At 37.8% G+C, this 20672-nt stretch overlaps 2 protein-coding genes across 2 annotated transcripts; both read left to right on the forward strand.

Annotated features, from left to right (window-relative positions):
* Window positions 1-3610: 3610 nt before the first annotated feature.
* On the forward strand, window positions 3611-10274 carry LOC112570181 (anti-sigma-I factor RsgI6-like). Its single transcript, XM_025248491.1, has 12 exons — window positions 3611-3946; window positions 4160-4299; window positions 4674-4772; window positions 5239-5392; window positions 5823-5868; window positions 6447-6605; window positions 7139-7194; window positions 7575-7712; window positions 7998-8169; window positions 8403-8513; window positions 8860-9078; window positions 10020-10274. Exons 1-12 carry the CDS (start codon window positions 3771-3773, stop codon window positions 10233-10235), a joined length of 1686 nt encoding a protein of 561 aa, XP_025104276.1. The 5' UTR covers window positions 3611-3770; the 3' UTR covers window positions 10236-10274.
* A 3268-nt stretch (window positions 10275-13542) lies between these two features.
* LOC112570182 (anti-sigma-I factor RsgI6-like) lies at window positions 13543-19831 on the forward strand. Its single transcript, XM_025248492.1, is given in 15 exon segments — window positions 13543-13901; window positions 14114-14253; window positions 14623-14721; window positions 15235-15382; window positions 15839-15858; window positions 15861-15883; window positions 16304-16462; window positions 16994-17049; window positions 17433-17570; window positions 17834-18005; window positions 18239-18349; window positions 18684-18738; window positions 18741-18886; window positions 18888-18902; window positions 19575-19831. Coding segments are annotated over 15 exon segments (1674 nt in total). The 5' UTR covers window positions 13543-13725; the 3' UTR covers window positions 19791-19831.
* The last annotated feature ends 841 nt before the right edge of the window (window positions 19832-20672 follow it).

Here is a 20672-nt window from a genome sequence, read left to right on the forward strand (position 1 = left end):
CACGTGGTATGTTTTTATTTTTTATTCAAGCATCGTTCCTTGCATGTCTATAATTATTAGTGAAGGAGTAAGGGATGTTGACTTTTTGACTTATATACCATCTGAGGGGTCACCATACTATCAAATGAAGGGAGAAGACGCAGCACCTGTAAACATGAAGGTCCCACCCGTTTATCCAAAGCAAAGCATGGCCACAACACGAAAACAAATTCAAGAGGAGCCGATCCTCTCAGCCTGTCAGTGAAAGGGACAGAACTTTCATTTTTAGCACTCCATAAAACTATTATTGGGCAATAAGACAAAGGCGAGCAATTGAAGACGGTGAAGATAACAACGGGTGTTGTTTGTTTTATTAATGATCTTCTTCAAATAATTAGACCAAGAAACCTATTTATTTCCGGGAAGGAGTGTTAAACTTGAAATTTGCATTAAAAGTAATGAAAATTGCCTACTTACACTCTGAAAAATTCAGTTTTATTATTTTGAAAAAAAATCAACACATATAAATGGGCTTCTTGCCTTTATCAAAAACATCCGTCACTTAGCACCAAACATACTTCCTAAAATATCTTAAAAATCATTGGCAAAGTCGTTTTCAACAATAGATTATTTGCTAGTATCACCAACAAAGTCATCCCCGAGGAAATTGTTCGATGAGCCACTCATTTTTTTCCACGACAAAAAATCGCTCAAAATAAATTCAAAATAGCTCGCAAACTGTGTAAAGAAGACCTGAGGATAGGAACAAACTTTCTGATATTTCCGAAAGGTTGTTAAAGTTTCGGCCACACGGTATGCAAAGAAAACATACGATGTGCTATACCTGATGGACTCCAGAGTTCATGAAACATGGATGCCTAAGATATTTAAGGCACTCTTCTCTTTATACTCGTCGGTGAGAAAAGCACTGGATGACGGACGAGAAGCACACATTGACACCACGGACCTTCATACCTGGATGCGTGACTTGGGGTCAAGGCCGCGGTTAGTCTTGCTTTCGTTGGCTAACCGAGACTGCGAACACTCTTACCTTCCGGTACGGCGGCTTGTATGAACTCCGATATACGTTTACACACGGCATCTGCTCGCAGACCTAAATGGATTCACAAGAGCCAGCAAAAAAATGGAAAGGTGCACATTGTTGCATTGTTGGTGCCATACCACTAAAGCGAAGTGTAGAGGCTTGTCATTCATATCGATTCCTAAAGCAGGCGAGAGCGAAGATCAAGACAAGTGGAGGGCGGCTTTGATTCATGCTATCAATCGGTGCGATAAAAAGCTTCAATCCAAAGAACGCCAAGATCTGCTCTCGACATTTCGAGGAAGGCTGCATAAAATACGGTATGTGCCAATAAGTATGCTATTTTTTTAAAGCTTTTTCTGGAGATGCTGATGGTTATATTTAGACATATTTTGTGGCAATTTTGAATTATGTCCCAGAACGTGAACACTATTTTGTACTTTCTAGTAGTTTTCTTATAATCATCAGCAGCATCATCATGTGCTTTATATTATTTTGATAAATACGAATTTTCCATTGTAAAAACAATGACATTCTCAAATTCTGATTTGTATGATACCGCCAAGTTTTTAATGTGGTGAGGAGAGAAGAAATTAGTAATGTTTTCTTCCAATTAAATTTCATTATGTTGTTTTATTCAATAATTTTTTAACCAAATCCTAACATTTTACAGGTCCATCAGGAAAATGTAGCGGTCTTGTTCCATGGAGCTTGCCAATGGATGCCAAGCAAATTACATGAATCACAAAACCACAAGGCCAAAACCTGTAAATTTGTCTGCTCATTTATTTAGTCTTTATAATATAAAATGTATAATACATAACAGTATAAAGTGAGATTAAAAATAAAGGCCAGGTACTACCTCTTTATTTATAGGAGAGCAATGAAAAGATAAAGGTGATTTAAAAATATTAAAATAAATTTTATCGCTGAATGTAACTGCAGCTGTCTTCTTTTACAGACTGAACGAGAACAACCTCCATTGCCAGAACGTGTGTTCTACAAAAACTTTGAAGACATCAAGAAAGATTTAAATAAAATTCAAGCACCATGGATAATCAAAGTAAACACTCCAGCAAATGTTCAGATTGGGGTTTCATCAGAGACCGTATGAAGGTCCGTGATTGACACAGAGTTCACCTTGCAAGGTTTCCATGGCGACTACGAGGTGCAGATCACGTACAACGGCGACACACAGACCTTTAACTCAGGTAAATAGGGCTATTCTTGATAAAAAGTGTATTAACAAGGGATTTATTCGGCCAAAATTCGTGTCCGTCAGGAACTAGCATTGAGGATTTGTTTGCAAAATGAGGACATTTTCTTTCTTTCTTTTATTTGTTTGAATCATGGCCACAAGTGTCTCTCTAAGTTTACAGCCGAATAAAGAAAAGAAAAACATTCAAACGCATCATTACTTTTTGTTTTCCTCTAAAAATGGATCAGTAGAGATAATCTGGCGATTGGCAGTGGCACATCGTGCAATCACATTCTCGAACACACACACGTACGCACACTGACAAATATAAAAGATTGAAATATACGCATAGATATACAGGTCGGATATCGGTTCTAAACAATATATTGTAGACTGTGTTTGATGTGTACTCACTGCTTTGCTATGGCAATACGGATGCTGTCAGTCAAATGTGTAATGAGAAGACATAAACATACACTTATAAAACTACGCCTATCTTGCTCCTAGCTTTTATATACTTTCATAGATTTGATTTCATTATCTTCAGAGTAAACTTTCAAGTGAGTAAACAAGGGTAAACCTTCAAATGACTTATAAACACTTATATAAACTGTTATTTTTTACATAATCTTTAAGAAAGATCTTGACTAAATAAGGAATTACAAAGATTGTATACACTGCTTTACAAAAAGTAAAAGAACAGAGAATTTCTGTCAGCAAAAGTTTACACCAGGTTTTATGCTAGAAACAAAAACACAGTCTACAGGTAACAGAAAGAGACCAAAAAAGTTACCTACATTTTGTTACAAAGTTGTCATTGTAAGAATCCGAACAACTGTTTCTTCGTCCTACAAACCTGTCTAAAATCTATTAAATTCAAAGGCTCGCCAACTGACATTTAAACATATTGTGTATAAACTACATTGGTGGGCAGACTGGATTGTTAGGAAATGTAGTTCGCCACTATTTACAAACTTCGTCGTTAATCAGGGAAGAAACTATCCTGTAAAATATTTCTTTTGTTTGTTTATTGGTCGATTAGCCGTCAGTTGTGTTACATTTAGGTGTCCCCATTGTAAAAGTACAAATTAGTTTTAAAAGAAAACTTATAATTCTCATGAAAATTCGCAGTTTGAAAGTGAAATCAAGTCAGAAGTCAAAGTTTTAATACCTAGATGCAGACTTATCCGAAATACAGCGAATGTGTAAAAGACATGTACGGCATTTTAGTGCATCTGCATCAAAGTCCCTGACGTTTACATTCTAGATAACTTTATCAACATCAAGTCCCGCATTGTGAGAAAGGAAACACCTGCTTTGTACTCGACCGTGATGTAAACTATTTAGCAGTCATGCTCGTGGCAACATTTTGTGTCAGATAAAATGTTCATGTCTAGTCTCTGATCTTTTTTTTAAACTAAAGAAAGATTTTAAAAGGTTTTTTGCTTGATTATAAGGTTTCATGGGAATGGTATTTAAGTAAGAAAAAGATTGTATGTTTAACAGTTCCACTAGTCATTGTTGTAAAGGTTGAAGTTTACTTTGTCCATAATGCAAACGTTGATTGCATGGGTGGTTTGCGCACTGGTAGCCAGTGTGGTGAGCCAAGAGGTTCTACAGAATGGAGGGTTCGAGTCTCTCGACCACTGGGACTGCTGGAGTCCTATTCAGTGCAAAATCGTGACTGACAGCCATTCTGGCGCTGGTGCTATGGAGGTACACAACAGGTCAGAAATCAAAAACATTGTTGGTATGAGGCGTAAATCATATATCATAACAACAAATCCCATTAACCTGGACGACAAATAAGACAATGAACTTTAAGCGCTAACTCTTGAAAAAAGAAACAAATTTAGCTTTGTAACTAACAACAAATAATATTCAACAGCAACAAACATTCAGAGTTATGATTTTTACAACCATAATTTCCATGGTAACAGAAAGAAATACTGGCAAGGGCCGTCACAATATATCAACGTGACACGAGGGACTGGCTACGAGGTGAGCGCCCACATCAAACTACAGAACGACCGGAGTATCGGACACAGAGTGGAGCTGCAGGTGGAGTTTGAGATGACAGGTAAGTGCAGAGTGCAATTTCTGTTTGGGTAGAGGTACTTAGGGTCCACAACTACGTCTCACCGAGGAAATCACCATCACAGCATCGAAATCTGGTTACTTTGCATGGATGTTAGTCCTTTGTCCTGACTAAATTCCACATCGTCTTTGAAAGTTTTAATTTTGTAGGTTTGAATACACACATTTTCAGTGGCACTTGATTGCTTGAAGGTTTAAGTTACTTTTGTATATGCATTTTAAGCTTTGCACTCAACGACATTAAGAGATTTACTGAAATATGTAAAACTTCCACATTAGTTTGGTCCTCTCAAGATATCTATTAAAGCAGAAGAGTGTGTTTAGAGTGTAACTAGAATTGTAGCATCTTTTTTTCAGACGGCACTCACGAGTACAAGAGAGCAGCTAGCCAAGAGGAAACTAGAGTTGATGACGGATGGGTTCATCTGATCGGCTTGTTTTATGTTCCAAATAAAGGTAAATAAACACAACAACAACAACAAACAACAACAGTATAAAGCACACAACCACACTCATGAAGGAGAATGCTCTTAGCACTTGAAACAAGTAGGAGACATGGAAAGAATACGAAGGTTGGAAGGAGAAACAAATATGCAGACGAGTAATAAGACAAGTATTAAAGGTAAAAATATGAATCAGGAAACGCACAGTAAGGATGGAGAGTCATAAATCTACAGAGGAAGATAATCAGGCGGACTAGTCAATTGATTATAATCCGAATATATACATGTATTGACATCCATGTTGATTGGTGTAAAGAGTAATGGTCGTTGGTAAGGAAGGAAGTGCACACTTTTCTCAGAATTTAGTATTTAGCAGTGAAGGGCGGTGTCCATGTCCTATTCCTCTCGCTGCTCTACTTTCCTCAACTCCTTTCAGATTCAGATGCCAGGCCTCTAACGTCTCGTCTGTCTTTCCACAGATGTCAGGCTGACCAGAATCCACTATCAAGGACCAGAGGAGGGAATCAGTTTTGTCGTCGACGACGCTTCAGTCAAGCGCCTGCCCGCGGGTGCTGCTGCTGCTGATGTGAGCAGCGAGATCGACAGACTGAGAAGAAGCAACATAGTGGTTCAGTGCGTGTAACCTTCAATATATAACAACCTTCTCTTAGTTCTGCATTGATAAAATATTTTGTGTCACTAGTGTAGCACTTCTCAGTGTGTCAATAAAGTAACACTGTTGTTATACCATTTTTAAATTATAGCGAATTTAATATTACTATTTCAGTATTGTATGTAATCATATTATTCATAATTTTTTATTAATAATATAAATTTCATAATATATTAATAACAATATTATTTCACGGTTTATTTCAAGTTTGCACGATGTTCTTTAATCAAGAACTTAAATATTTTTCAATGCTGAATGTTGCTATGCATAAAATAGTGTGCAGCCTGTCATCGGATGTTACTACTAAAGAAACAATAACATCCTGCAGCCTTTGTCAAATGTGTAAAATCTGACCTGAAATCCATGCACTACATTGCTGATTTTTTTCAGCGTGACAGCTGGTGGTAACATCAACCACGGTCAAGTAAGCATACGGGTAAGTCATAGTTGATATCATCATCATCCGCCTGAGGACAGGGTACAACAGTCTAAAGAGCTACTTTACCGCAAGCTCCACCTGCTGTCACCTCCGATGGCCTTTGTCATTACTTGAATATTCTTTGTCACTAGAGACATCTGTAGCGACAAGACCAAAATTCAGCATACTCTTATGTTGAAACATAACCATTTCAATTCTAATACATGTGTAAACTTTATTGTGAGGTACATTTGACCACATAAACAGTTAGTAGAGAAGAGATACAAAAAATGAAAGATACAATAGAAGATGTAGGATTAATATTAATTTTAATACTTATTTTATATTTTACAGGGCTTCCGCTTACGCAAAAAATTGCGTACAGTACGCATTAAAAGTTCGGAGAACCCCTTCAATTTTCGTCAATGGGGTCCCTTCAAGTTTGGGAGAAGAACAGGGACCCTTAAAAAATGTGAAGAAGGGGTCCCTGGGACCCCAAAGAATTTAGCCTTAGCAGAAGCCCTGTTTTAATATTAATGTATAAAAGCCACCCAGACTAAATCTTTGTTTTTAAAGCTAACTGTCGTTGATTACAGGTGGTACAAAAGAAGAAGTCGTTCCCGTTCGGAACCGCTGTGGCCGCCTGGGCCTACAACGATGCTTCCAAGACAAAATACCGGGATTTCATCCACCAGCACTACAACTGGGCGGTGCCAGAAAACGCACTCAAGTGGGACAGCATCGAACCTACCAGGGTACATTTTTTATTAATAAGATTTATAATTTTAACATATATTGACATGATGTTTAAGGGGTCTGCTGATTTATATCTGTTCAGGGAGAGAATAGTTTAAAAGGTACTCCAATCACAGCAAGGAAAGACAAAGTTACCTGTTGTCATATTCATAGTTTTACTTTGTAAAATCGTGTGTGTATATATATATATGTGCGTGTGCGCGCGCTTGATTGATTACAGTTACTACAGACATATCTTCTTATTGTCCATGGCTGCTAAGTAACGACAACTTAATGTAACAAATTAGTTCTATTAAGAGTATACTAGAAACTGGGTAGTTCCTGCTAGCTAAAGAAATGAGGTTTGGGGGCATTTGATAGTCGCACGTGTGTCTTGTGAATAAAATAAAGAAGTAAAAAGAGAAAATACTTTTGAGGCACTAGACATCGAGGCTTCCGTTATGATCGCCATTTAATGCTTGCTTCTCCTCTTGGGCACATCAGTCCACAAATAGAGGAGGAAAATATAATAACAGTTGATTGTGGTTTTCAGGGACATAAGAACTATCAACCTGGCCTGAACATGATTCACGGACTGAAAAGTCACGGGTTAGTAAACATTAAGATTCAGCAACCACCATCACCAACATTATAAACATCATCGTCGACTTCATTGTCGTATAAGAATGAAAGAATTGGTGAATTTTAATTATTAAACATTTCTTAAATGGAAGAGAGTTTGGCGTTTCAGAGATTCCCCCTCCCCCACGTATTTTACTATTTCTCGCACTTCGTGAAAGGCGAGTCTGTCTTTTTGATAATTCCTTAAAGTAGTCCTACAAATGAAATAGTAACTGCAAATGTCTCACATTGATACGAAATGAAGAAAATATTCTCTTACACTAAAAGTCAACACATGTCGTGTACAGAGGTGTTTGTAGAAAGTTTTGTTATAGTTTTCTTGCATCAACTCGAGATGTTTTAAACAGGATTAAGGTGAGAGGTCACAACCTGGTGTGGTCTGTCGACGAGCGGGTGCAGAGCTGGATCAAGGCTCTGCATGGGGATGAGCTGCGAAAGGTTGTCCATGACCACATTGTGGAAACCGTCAACACATTTAAGGGCTTGTGAGTTGATTTTATTACATTTTTTTTTTCTTTTTTAAATGTCGATAGTTTATTTTATATTATTTTATATTTTTGTGTTATTTCAAGAATCCTAATACTACTGTTCTACATACACGACAAACTAGATGATACCAGTTACAATATTGAGTTTTATGTTGTAAAAACTAGTTTACACCTTATAGCAATCGACTGCCACTAATTAAAGAAGTCACATTGTCAAGTGTCAGTTTTCCACTCACTTATGTAAGAACACATCAGGTAAGAGGATTTTTCTGTTTTGACCAGAGTGGAGCACTGGGATGTGAACAACGAGAACCTGCATGGCCAGTGGTACCAGCATCAACTGAATGACCCGAACTACAACATAGAACTGTTCCGTATGACACACGCTGCCGACCCCAACGTCAAACTCTTCCTCAACGACTACAACGTCGTGGCTAACAGTGGCTCAACCAATGTCAGTGGATGAGAAAACTTGCTTCTATATCACCTGAGAACAAATGTTTGCAAGCATCGTATGCTTCATTTCTGCATAAAATATACTCTTGTTGTCTTTAGCATTACATTCTTCTGTGCCTTGCTATGTTCCCGAATAATGCAACTTGTACTGCTCCATACTAGTCTGTAGTCTTTGTTTTTTATGTGTAAAAACGAATATCATCTTCACACAGTCTTTGCGGTGTGTGACAGGCCTATCTTCAGCAAGGTAAACAGGTTAAGGCCGCTAATGTGGGTCTTTACGGTTTGGGTGCCCAGTGCCACTTTGGCGAGGAGACTAACCCAGACCCCGCAGGGATTAAGGTAAGAAAAAGAATATCATAAACATCTTTCGCCCATCTCAATCTCCTCCTCCTATTATTATTGCAAAAAATGGAACATATGTATGCCCAGCAATGAAGTAGTTCTACAATACAGTAAGATAAAAGATTTCAGCTTCGGACTGTCTGTATCCTTTTTTTTTTTCTTTTTAGTTATCTGCATTTTTTTTAGTATTTTTTGTTAATTTACGTTAAGTGGAATAACATATTTTTATGTTGACAAATCGAAAAATCTTCATTTTATAGCTGTGGATGTAAAGAGACTAATATAACTTTCTATACTCCATAAGCTTTTTTAGCTACATGTGGGTTTTTTTTTCTAATCTCAGCAACGTCTGGACACTTTAGCTCAAGTGGGCGTGCCCATCTGGGCCACTGAGTTGGATGTGGTAGCTACGGACGAGAACAAACGAGCGGACTTCTACGAGCACGCGCTGACAGCCCTGTACAGCCATCATGCCGTGGAGGGCATCCTCATGTGGGGCTTCTGGGACAAGGCCCACTGGCGGCATCAACAAGCTGCTCTTGTTGTCGGGGACAACCTGCAGGTGTGTTGGGTTACAATTAACCGTGGGAATCTTACAGGCATTATAGCGCAGCCAGCATCCAGACAGACATTTAGGAATTACTGTCACGATGAGAGTACATTGGATTCTTCTTCTATTAGCGCAAACACGACCAAAACGATTACCATCTATGTGAGGACAAAGATATGTGTTCTGCTTGTTTATAATAAATAATATTTTTATGATAAAACTGTAAATTAGTAAGTTTGAAGTAGACATCATTTTTTTCCATGAAAATCCGCAAAAAAGACCGGAAATGAACCCATTTGAACGAGTTTAAAAAAATTGTTTTACACCAAAGTCCTTTATCTCTGCTATGAATGTGTTGAAGGTAAATGTACAGTCACATCAGTATTATTTGACTGAGAATGTTATTGGCTGTATTCTTCATGCATAATCAGAAGTACGACAATTTGCATTAAAGAAACGAGGACACCTGGTTGTAGCCAACGACATTGTTTGACAATAATGCAAATAATAACATGCTACAACAATCTAAGCGGTACTTTGACAGAAGTGTAAAAATTAATGTTGAGACTTCATCAACGCTTAAACACTTTAAAGACTTTAAAACTGCAAGAATCAAGCTTACGCCCTTTTTCACAGCGATAAGGATGATGTTATAATGTAACCAGCTGGTAAAGTAAAACACTGTTTAAATTACTATTGGTTGCGGCAGATGAGTTATGATGTTGTAAAGGACATTGTCTTACATAAGGATTTTACGTCAATGCTTCATTCAAAATACTTCTGATAATGATTGCGAAACACACATTCCATCAATAATAAAAGTATAAGATATGAGAATTGTTACTAAAATATGTCTGTTTAGTCTCCATGATTAGTCAAATGTTTGCTTTCGTTACACTTAATGAAACACCGGGTGTTTGTGGTAGACATGAACTAAACGTTTGATTCTATAGCTGACGGCGGCCGGACGTCGCGTGCTGGAGCTCTATGAGCACAGGTGGATGACGGACGAGACGCACAACCTGTCAGCGGGCACCCAGTTCACAGTACGCGGTTTCCATGGCGACTACGAGGTGCACGTGATCTACCAAGGTCAGGAGCGCACCAACCTGAAGCAGACGTTCACGTTGGGCAACGCAGCCCACACCGTCAACATCAACATTAGCTAGAGCGACACTCGTGGGCAATAAAGTTAAACTTAATCTTTGGACACGTGGTATGTTTTTATTTTTTCATTCAAGCATCGTTCCTTGCATGTCTATATATCTCACTGGCTATTATTCGTATCCTTCCTTTGTCTTTCTCTCTCTCTCTCTATGTCTTTTTCTATGTCTCCCTATAAAATACTAAAAACAAAATGTCTCTATGAATTTCTAAGTTATTTTCTACTAAAATAATTACTCTCATACCAAGAATCAAATTATTCAAGATGAACATGAAATACTCATGTAAGGTTCTATAAAACAGCCTTCCTTCACACCTTCAACAAGCGGAATCCAATCTATATTGCTTCAAGGCAGGACTCTTACAACATCTACATCAAACCTTTGATTGCTTGCAGAAGCCTTCCACTCAGCATAGCCATTCATTACTAGCAATGAAAAAAATAGGCATAAACTACATGTACTTATTTATTCGTAAAATAATTCCTCTCAAATAAAACACCAACCCCTATCTTAATACATGTAATCTCATTTCATATACTTTCTTGTTTTATTGTAGCTCCGTTGTTTTTTTGTTTTTTCTTTCTTTCTTCTTTTTTGAGTGATCTGGGACTGGAGTTTTCCCCTCTTATATCGAGTGCTATGTGCTTATGTAGAGAAGATCCAACTTATTGCCTGTAACAGATTTCTATAGGTTTTAGTGAGTGCATTCAACAAATTAGTGTATGGAGATTTAGGTAGGTACTCTTTACATACTATTCCAAATATTAGATTATTGAATATTTGTGAAGTTTGTTAGAGCTTCTGGCCACACGGTTTGCAAAGAAAACATACGATGTGCTATACCTGATGGACTCCAGAGCTCGTGAAACATGGACGCCTAAGATATTTAAGGCACTGCTCTCTTTATACTCGTCGGTGAGAAAAGCGCTGGATGACGGACGAGAAGCACACATTGACACAGAGTTCACCTTGCGAGGTTTCCATGGCGACTACGAGGTGCAGATCACGTACAACGGCGGCACACAGACCTTTACCCTGGAGAAATCGCACTATCCTTGATAAAAAGTGTATTAACAAGGGATTTATTCGGCCAAAATTCGTGTCCGTCAGAGAACTTGCATTGAGGATTTGTTTGCTAAATGATGACATTTTCTTTCTTTCTTTTATTTGTTTGGATCGTGGCCACAAGTGTCTCTCTAAGTTTACAGCCGAATAAAGAAAAGAAAAATATTTAAACGCATTATTAACTTTTGTTTTCCTTTAAAAAAAAATGGATCAGTAGAGATAAGCAGGCGATTGTCAGTGGCACATCGTGCAATCACATTCACGAACACACACAGGTACGAACACTGACAAATATAAAAGACTGGAATATACGCATAGATATACAGGTCGGATATCGGTTCTAAACAATATATTGTAGGCTGTGTTTGATGTGTACTCACTGCTTTGCTATGGCAATACGGATGTTGTCAGTCAAATGTGTAATGAGAAGACATAAACATACACTTATAAAACTACGTCTTTCTTGCTCCTAGCTTTTATATACTTTTTATATACTTTCATAGACTCCTCATGGCGCTTTTTGCTTGATTTCAGTATCTTCAGAGTAAACTTTCAAGTGAGTAAACCAGAGTAAACCTTCAGATGATTTTAAACTATTAAATATGATTGCTATATGTGCACAAACATGTAGAATGCTTCCTTAGATGTCGAGCTATAGTGAATAAAAGTGGTCCAGTCGACTCTGAAGTGCATTTGTTTTTTTTTTTACATAATCTGTAAGAAAGACCTTGGCTAAATAAGAAGGAATTACAAAGATTGTATACACTAAACTGCTTTACAAAAGGTAAAAGGACAGATAAAATCTGTCAGCAAAAGTTTACACCAGGTTTTATGCTAGAAACAAAAACAGCCTACAGGTTACAGAAAGAGACCAAAAACGTTACCTACATTTTGTTACAAAGTTGTCATTTTAAGAATCCGAACAACTGTTTTTCGTCCTACAAACCTGTCTAAAATCAATTAAATTCAAAGCCTCGCCGACTGACATTTAAACAAAATTGTGTATAAACTACATTGGTGGGCAGACTGGATTGTGAAGAAATGTAGTTCGCCACTGTTTATAAACTTCGTCGTTAATCAGGGAAGAAACTATCCTGTAAAATATTTCTTTTGTTTGATTATTGGTCGATTAGCCGTCAGTTTTGCGATATTTAGGTGTCCCCATTGTAAAAGTACAAATTATTTTCAAAAGAAAACTTGTAATTGTCATGTAAATATCCAGTCTGAAAGTGATATCAAGTCAGAATGTGGAATGTAAAAGACATGTATGGCATATAAGAGCGCGTGCACTGAGGTCCCTCACCTTTACATTCTACAGTGGAACCTCGGTTAGCGAACGCCTCGGATAGCGAATATTTCGGTTAACGAACAAAAATTTCGCTAAAAGTTTGTCTCGGATAGCGAACAAAATTTCGGATAACGAACAGCCTCGTGAACCACACGTGACCGACCAGCATGTCATCATTCGCGCTCGAGACACAGTTACGATCGATCGTTCCTTATCTATGCGCATCCTTCTTATTTAGTGATTTGTGTGCTTTATTTTAATAAGATAATCCTCAATCATGGCTCCAAAGAAGATTAAGAGCAATTAATAGTAGTGAGGTAATGACAAAAAAGCGGCCAACAAATGAATTGAAAAAGGAAATGATTTCAAAGTATGAAGGTGGCATGCGTCTGTCGGATATGTGATGTCTTATTACCGAAGAGTTTTACAAAAAAAGGCAGAAGGAACAGACACTGGACAAGTTTTTTTTTTCTTTAACCTCAAAGCTACAGAAAAAGGTTACCCCTGATTTTATAATGTCACGTGTTCATGGAGGGGGAATCAAAGCAGTAATTCCACCCCATCCTCCCCACACCTGCTTCCATCCACGCCGTCAAAACGACAAGTTTTCTGATGTTTCAATGCTTTCGTTAATGTTTTTATATTTAACTTCATTTAAACTGCATTATAACTGTTCTCATTAAAACAAATACCTATATAGCCTGCAACTTTCAAATATTAGCGAGTCAACAGGGGCTGGGAACCAATTAAATCTATTTCCTTTATTTCTTATGGAAACAATTGTTTCGGATAACGAACATTTCGGATAACGAACAGTTTTCCAGAACGGATTAAGTTCGTTAACCGAGGTTCCACTGTAGATAACTTTATCAACATCAAGTCCCCCACTGTGAGAAAAGAAACACCTGCTTTGTACTCGACCGTGATGTAAACTATTTTAGCAGCCATGCTCGTGCCATCATTTTGTGTCAGAATGTTCATGTCTAGTCTCTGATCTTTTTTTTAAAGGAAAGAAATATTTTAAAAGGTTTTTGCTTAATTATAAGGTTTCTTGGGAATGGTATTTAAGTAAGAAAAAGATTGCATGTTTAGCAGTTACACTAGTCATTGTTGTAAAGGTTGAAGGTTGCTTTGTCCATAATGCAAACGTTGATTGCATGGGTGGTTTGCGCACTGGTAGCCAGTGTGGTGAGCCAAGAGGTTCTACAGAATGGAGGGTTCGAATCTCTCGACCACTGGGACTGCTGTAGTCCTGTTCAGTGCAAAATCGTGACTGTCAGCCATTCTGGTGCTGGTGCTATGGAGGTACAAAACAGGTCAGAAATCAAAATTATTGTTAGCATGATGTGTAAATCATATATCATAACAAAAATCCCATTAACAAGTTCGACAAATACGACAATGAACTTTGGGCGCTAACTCTTGAAAAAAGAAACAAATTTAGCTTTGTAACTAACAACAAATAATACTCAACAGCTGTAAATATTCAGAGTTATGATTTTTACGACCATAATTTCCATGGTAACAGAAAGAAATACTGGCAAGGGCCGTCACAATATATCAACGTGACACGAGGGACTGGCTACGAGGTGAGCGCCCACATCAAACTACAGAATGACCGGGGTATCGGACACAGAGTTGAGCTGCAGGTGGAGTTTGAGATGACAGGTAAGTGCAGAGTGCAATTTCTGTTTGGGTAGAAGTACTCAGGGTCCACAACTACGTCTCACCGAGGAAATCACCATCACAGCATCGAAATCTGGTTACTTTGCATGCATGTTAGTCCTTTGTCCTGACTAAATTCCAAATCGTCTTTAAAAGTATTGGTTTTGTAGGTTTGGATACACACAGTTTCAGTGATGATTGCTTGAAAGTTTGCGTTATTTTTTATGATGGATTTTAAGAGTTACACTCAACGACATTAAGAGCTTTACTGAAATATGTAAAGCTTCCACATTAGTTTGGTCCTCTCAAGATATCTATTAAAGCAGAAGAGTGTGTTTAGAGTGTAACTAGAATTGTAGTATCTTTTTCCAGACGGAACTCACGAGTACAAGAGAGCAGCTAGCCAAGAGGAAACTAGAGTTAAAGACGGATGGGTTCATCTGATCGGCTTGTTTTATGTTCCAAATAAAGGTAAATAAAGATAACAACAACAACAACGTGTAATTTTAAAGGCGCACAACCACACTCATGAAGGGCATGCTCTTAGAACTTGAAATAATTAGGAGACATGGAAAGAATACGAAGGACGGAATGAGAAACAAATATGCAGACGAGTAATAAAAGACAAGTATAAAGGTAAAAATAGGAATCAAGAAACGCACAGTTAGGATGGAGAGTCATAAATCTACAGAGGAAGATAATCAGGCGGACTAGTCAATTGATTATAATCCGAATATATATAACATTGACATCCATGTTGATTGGTGTAAAGTGCAATGCTCGCTGGTAAGGAAGGAAGTGCACACTTTTCTCAGCATTTAGCATTTAGTTGTGAAGGGCGGTGTCCATGTCCTATTCCTCTCGCTGCTTTACTTTCCTCAATTCTCTATGAGGTCAGGTTCTCAGCTGGGTCGACTGCGATAAGCTCGGGAATCTTTCAGATTCAGATGCTAGGCGTATAGCCTCTCGACTGTCTTTCCGCAGATGTCAGGCTGACCAGAATCCACTATCAAGGACCAGAGGAGGGCATCAGTTTTGTCGTCGACGACGCTTCAGTCAAGCGCATGCCCGCGGGTGCTGCTGCTGCTGATGTGAGCAGCGAGATCGACAGACTGAGAAGAAGCAACATAGTGTTCAGTGCGTGCTGCTTTCAATATATAACAACCTATCTTAGTTTTGCATTGATAAAATATCTCGTCAGTAGTGTACCAATTCTGTGTGTATCAATAAAGTAACACTGTTGTTATACCATTTTTTTAATTAAAGCGAATTTAATATGACTATTACAATATTGTATGTAATCATACATAATTCATTATTTGTTTTATTAATAATATTTATAATTTTAACATAAATTGATAGTATATTAATAACAATCTTATTTCACGGCTTATTTCAAGTTTGCACGATGTTCTTTAATCAAGAACTTAAATATTTTTCAAATCTGAATGTTGCTGCGCATAAAATCGTTGTGCAGCCTGTCATGAGATGTTACTACTAAAGAAACACAATAACATCATGCATCCTTCGTCAAATGTGTAAAATCTGACCTGAAATCCATTCACGACCTTCCTGATTTTGTTTTCAGCGTTACAGCTGGTGGTAACATCACCACGGTGAAGTAAACATACGGGTAAGTCATAGTTGATATCATCATCCGCCTGGGGACAGAGTACAACAAACTAAAGAGCTACTTTACCGCAAGCTCCACGTGGTGTCACCCCCGATTTGCCTTCGTTATGGCTTTAGTAGTTATTTGAATATTCTTTGTCACTTTGTCACTAGAGACATCTGTAGCGACAAGACCAAAATTCAGCATACTCTTATGTTGAAAAATACCCATTTCAATTCTAATACATGTGTAAACTGTATTGTGAGGCACATTTGACCACGTGAACAGTTAGTAGAGAAGAGATACACAAAATAAAAGATACAATAGAAGATGTAGGATTAATATTAATTTTAATACTTATTTTATATTTTTAATATTAATGTATAAAAGCCACCCAGACTAAATCTTTGTTTTCATAAAGCTAACTGTCGTTGATTACAGGTGGTACAAAAGAAGAAGTCGTTCCCGTTCGGAACCGCTGTGGCCGCCTGGGCCTACAACAATGATTCCAAGACAAAATACCGGGATTTCATCCACCAGCACTACAACTGGGCGGTGCCAGAAAACGAACTCAAGTGGCGCACCATCGAACCTACCAGGGTACACTTTTTATTAATATGATTTATAATTTTAACATAAATTGATAGTATAATAATAACAATCTTATTTAACGTTTTACTTCTAGTTTGCATGATAGTCTTTAATCAAGAACTTAAATATTTTTCAATGCTGAATGTTGCTGCGCATAAAATCGTGTGCAGCCTGTCTTTGGATGTTACTACTAAAGAAATACATTAACATACATTGAAATGATGTTTAAGGGGTCTTGTGATTTGTATTTGTTTAGGTAATATAGTTTAAAAGGTACAGATTAATTTTATTAAGACTATACTAAACACTGGGTAGTTCCTGTTAGCCAAAGAAATGGGGTTTTGGGGGCATTTATGAATCGCACGTGTGTCTTCCTTGTGAATAAAATAAACAAGTAAAAATTCTGGAGAAAAAATACTTTTGAGGCACTCGACATTGAGGCTTCCATTATGATCGCCATTTAATGCTTACCTCTCCTCTTGGTCACATCAGTCCACAAATAGAGGGGAAAATATAATAACAGTTGATTCTGATTTTCAGGGACATAAGAATTATCAGCCTGCCCTGAACATGATTCACGGACTGAAAAGTCACGGGTTAGTAAACTTTAAGATTCATCACTGACATTATAATCATCATCTTCGACTTTATCATCGTATAATAATGAAAGAATTGGTGAATTTTAGTTATAAAACATTTATTAAATGAAAGAGAGTTTAGCGTTTTAGAGATTGCTGCTCCCCCATGTATTTTACTATTTCGTCGTACTTCGTGAAAGGCAAGTCACAGACTCAGTTCTGGCTTTTTGATAATTCCTTAAAATAGTCCTACTAATGAAATAAAAACTGGGAATGTCTTACATTGATACGAAATTAAGAAAATAGCACATACACTAAGAGTCAACACATGTCGTGTACAGAGGTGTTTGTAGAAATGTTTGTTATAGTTTTCTTGCATCCACCCGAGATGTTTAAAACAGGATTAAGGTGAGAGGTCACAACCTGGTGTGGTCTGTCAACTCAACGGTGCAGAGCTGGATCAAGGCTCTTCATGGGGATGAGCTGCGAAAGGTTGTCCATGACCACATTGTGGAAACCGTCAACACATTTAAGGGCTTGTAAGTTTATTTCATTTGTTTCTTTCTTTTTATAATGTCAGTAGTTTATTTTTTATTTTTTATATTGTTTCGTTATTTCGAGAAACAAAATCTACTGTTCTACATACACAACAAACTAGATGATACCAGTTACAATATTGAGTTTTATGTTGTAAAAATATGTTTGAACCTTATACAAATAGACTGCCACTAGTTAAAGAAGTCACGTTGTCAGTGTTATTTTTTCACTCACATCAAGTAAGAGTGTTTTCTGTTTTGATCAGAGTGGAGCACTGGGACGTGAACAACGAGAACCTGCATGGCCAGTGGTACCAGCAACAACTGAATGACCCGAACTACAACCTGGAACTGTTCCGTATCGCACACGCCGCCGACCCCAACGTCAAACTCTTCCTCAACGACTACAACGTTGTGGCTTACGGTGCCGCAACCAATGTGAGTGAATGAGAAAACTTGCTTCTGATTCACCTGAGAACAAATGTTTGCAAGCATCGTGTGCTTCATTTCTGCCTAAAATATACTTTTGTTGTCTTTAGCATTATAGTCTTCTGTACCTTGCTATGTTCCCGAACAATGCAACTTGTACTGCTCCATACTAGTCAGTAGTCATTTTTTTTAATCTGTAAAAACGAATATCATCTTCACACAGTCTTTGCGGTGTGTGACAGGCCTATCTTCAGCAAGGTCAACAGTTTAAGGCCGCTAATGTGAGTCTTTACGGTTTGGGTGCCCAGTGCCACTTTGCCGATGAAGCTAACCCAAACGTCGCTGGGATGAAGGTAAGAAAAATAATATCATAAACATCCTTCGCCTTTCTCATTCTCCTTCTCCTATTATTATTCTAAAAAATGAAACAAATGTACGCACAACAATGAAGTAGTTCTACAATACAGTAAGATAAAAGATTTTAGATTTCTGTCTGTATCCTTTTTTCTTTTTAGTTATCTGCATTTTTTACCATTATTATTAATTTACTTTACATGGAATAACATATCTTTATGTTGAAAAACAGAAAGTCTTCATTTTATAGCTGTGGATTTAAAAAATATTCTTCTCACTTCTTCTATACTCCAAAAGCTGTTTTAGCTACATGTGGGTTTTTTCTAATCTCAGCAACATCTGGATACTTTAGCTCAAGTGGGGTTGCCCATCTGGGCCACCGAGTTGGATGTGTAGCTACGGACGAGAACAAACGAGCGGACTTCTACGAGCACGCGCTGACAGCCCTGTACAGCCATCATGCCGTGGAGGGCATCCTCATGTGGGGCTTCTGGGACAAGGCCCACTGGCGGCATGAAAGAGCTGCTCTTGTTGTCGGGAGACAACCTGCAGGTGTGTTGGGTTACAATTAACCAAACAGGGATCTTACAGGCATTATAGCACAGTCAGCATCCAGACAGACGTTTTGTAATCACTGTCATGATGAGAACACATTGTATTCTTCTTCTATTAGAATTTCTACCCAGAACTACCCTTGACTTCAACATTCTTTTTCTATAAGAGACATCCGACAAATGCTTACTGAGTGTACCTATGGTTAGTCCAAATTATGTGGGCATGCTTTTTTCCATTTTAAAATTACTTTAGCACAAATACGACCAAAATGATTACCATCTAAGTCTCAACATTAGTTTTTACATTTTTCACCAACGTTTAAACACTATAAAGACTTTAAAATTGTAAGAATCAAGCTTTTCACAGCGATAAGGATTATTTTATAATGTAACCTACCGGTATAGTAAAACACTGTTTAAATTACTGAGTTGCGCCAGATGAGTTATGATGTTGTAAAGGACATTGTCTTCCATAAGGAATGCTTCATTGAAAATACTTCTGATAGTGAATGCGAAACACGTTTCATCAATAATAAAAGAATAAAATATGAGAATGTTTACTAAAATATGTCTGTTTAGTCTCCATGATTAGTCAAATGTTTGCTTCCGTTACAGTTAATGAAACACCGGGTGTTTGTGGTAGACATAAAATAAATGTTTGATTCTACAGCTGACGGCGGCCGGACGTCGCGTGCTGGAGCTCTATGAGCACAGGTGGATGACGGACGAGACGCACAACCTGGCAGCGGGCACCCAGTTCACAGTACGCGGTTTCCATGGCGACTACGAGGTGCACGTGATCTACCAAGGTCAGGAGCGCACCAACCTGAAGCAGACGTTCACGTTGGGCAACGCAGCCCACACCGTCAACATCAACATTAGCTAGAGCGACACTCGTGGGCAATAAAGTTGAACTTAATCTGTGGACACATGGTATGTTTTTATTTTTTCATTCAAGCATCGTTCCTTGCATGTCTATATATCTCACTGGCTATTTATCCGTATTCTTCATCTCTCTCTCTCTTTGTCTATGTCTTTTTCTCTGTCTCCCTATAAAATGCTAAAAATAAAATGTCTCCGTGAATTTCTAAGTTATTTTCCACTAAAATAGTTACTCTCATACCAAGAATCAACTTATTCGAGATGAACATGAAATACTCAGGCAGGGTTCTATAAAACAGCCTTCCTTCACACCTTCAACACGCGGAATACAACCTATATTACTTCAAGGCAGGACTCTTACAACATCTACATCAAACCTTTGATTGCTTGCAGAGGCTTTCCACTCAAAGTATTCATCCATTACTAACAATGAAAAATAGACATATACTACATGTACTTATTTATTCGTGAAAAAATTCCCCTCAAATAAACACCAACCCCTATCTTAGTACATGTAATCTCATTTCATGTTCTCTCTTGTTTTATTGTAGTGCCGTTGGTTGTTTTTTTGTGTGTTTTGTTTTTATTAAGTGATCTGGGATTGTAGTTTTCCCCTCTTAGATCGAGGGCTATGTTTAAAAAAAGAAAAATCTTTGCTTTTTCTGTTACCCTCATCAATAAAGAGTTGTCATGAGTCTTTCAATATCTTGCCACTTTATTATCAAATGGGTAAACGGTGTCCTGTGGGTTGGTCAGACAGGGTCGAGGAGACTTCTTGGCCGTGGCCCACAAAATACAAATACTGAGAACGTTTTTCAAGTATGTGCAGAAACATTGAACAGTAAGCGTGTGTCATGGAACATTCAATGAGTACAAAGGAAGCTTG

This window comes from Pomacea canaliculata, linkage group LG8, assembly GCF_003073045.1.
Source record: "Pomacea canaliculata isolate SZHN2017 linkage group LG8, ASM307304v1, whole genome shotgun sequence".
Classification (NCBI taxonomy): domain Eukaryota; kingdom Metazoa; phylum Mollusca; class Gastropoda; order Architaenioglossa; family Ampullariidae; genus Pomacea; species Pomacea canaliculata.

Bases quoted from the DNA above. Each gene is read 5' to 3' on its own strand.
- LOC112570181 (XM_025248491.1), top strand. From the start codon at position 3,771: ATGCAAACGTTGATTGCATGGGTGGTTTGCGCACTGGTAGCCAGTGTG. The intron at 4,300-4,673 runs GTAAGTGCAGAG...TCTTTTTTTCAG, and splicing joins GGTGGAGTTTGAGATGACAG to ACGGCACTCACGAGTACAAG. The intron at 5,869-6,446 runs GTAAGTCATAGT...CGTTGATTACAG, and splicing joins ACGGTCAAGTAAGCATACGG to GTGGTACAAAAGAAGAAGTC.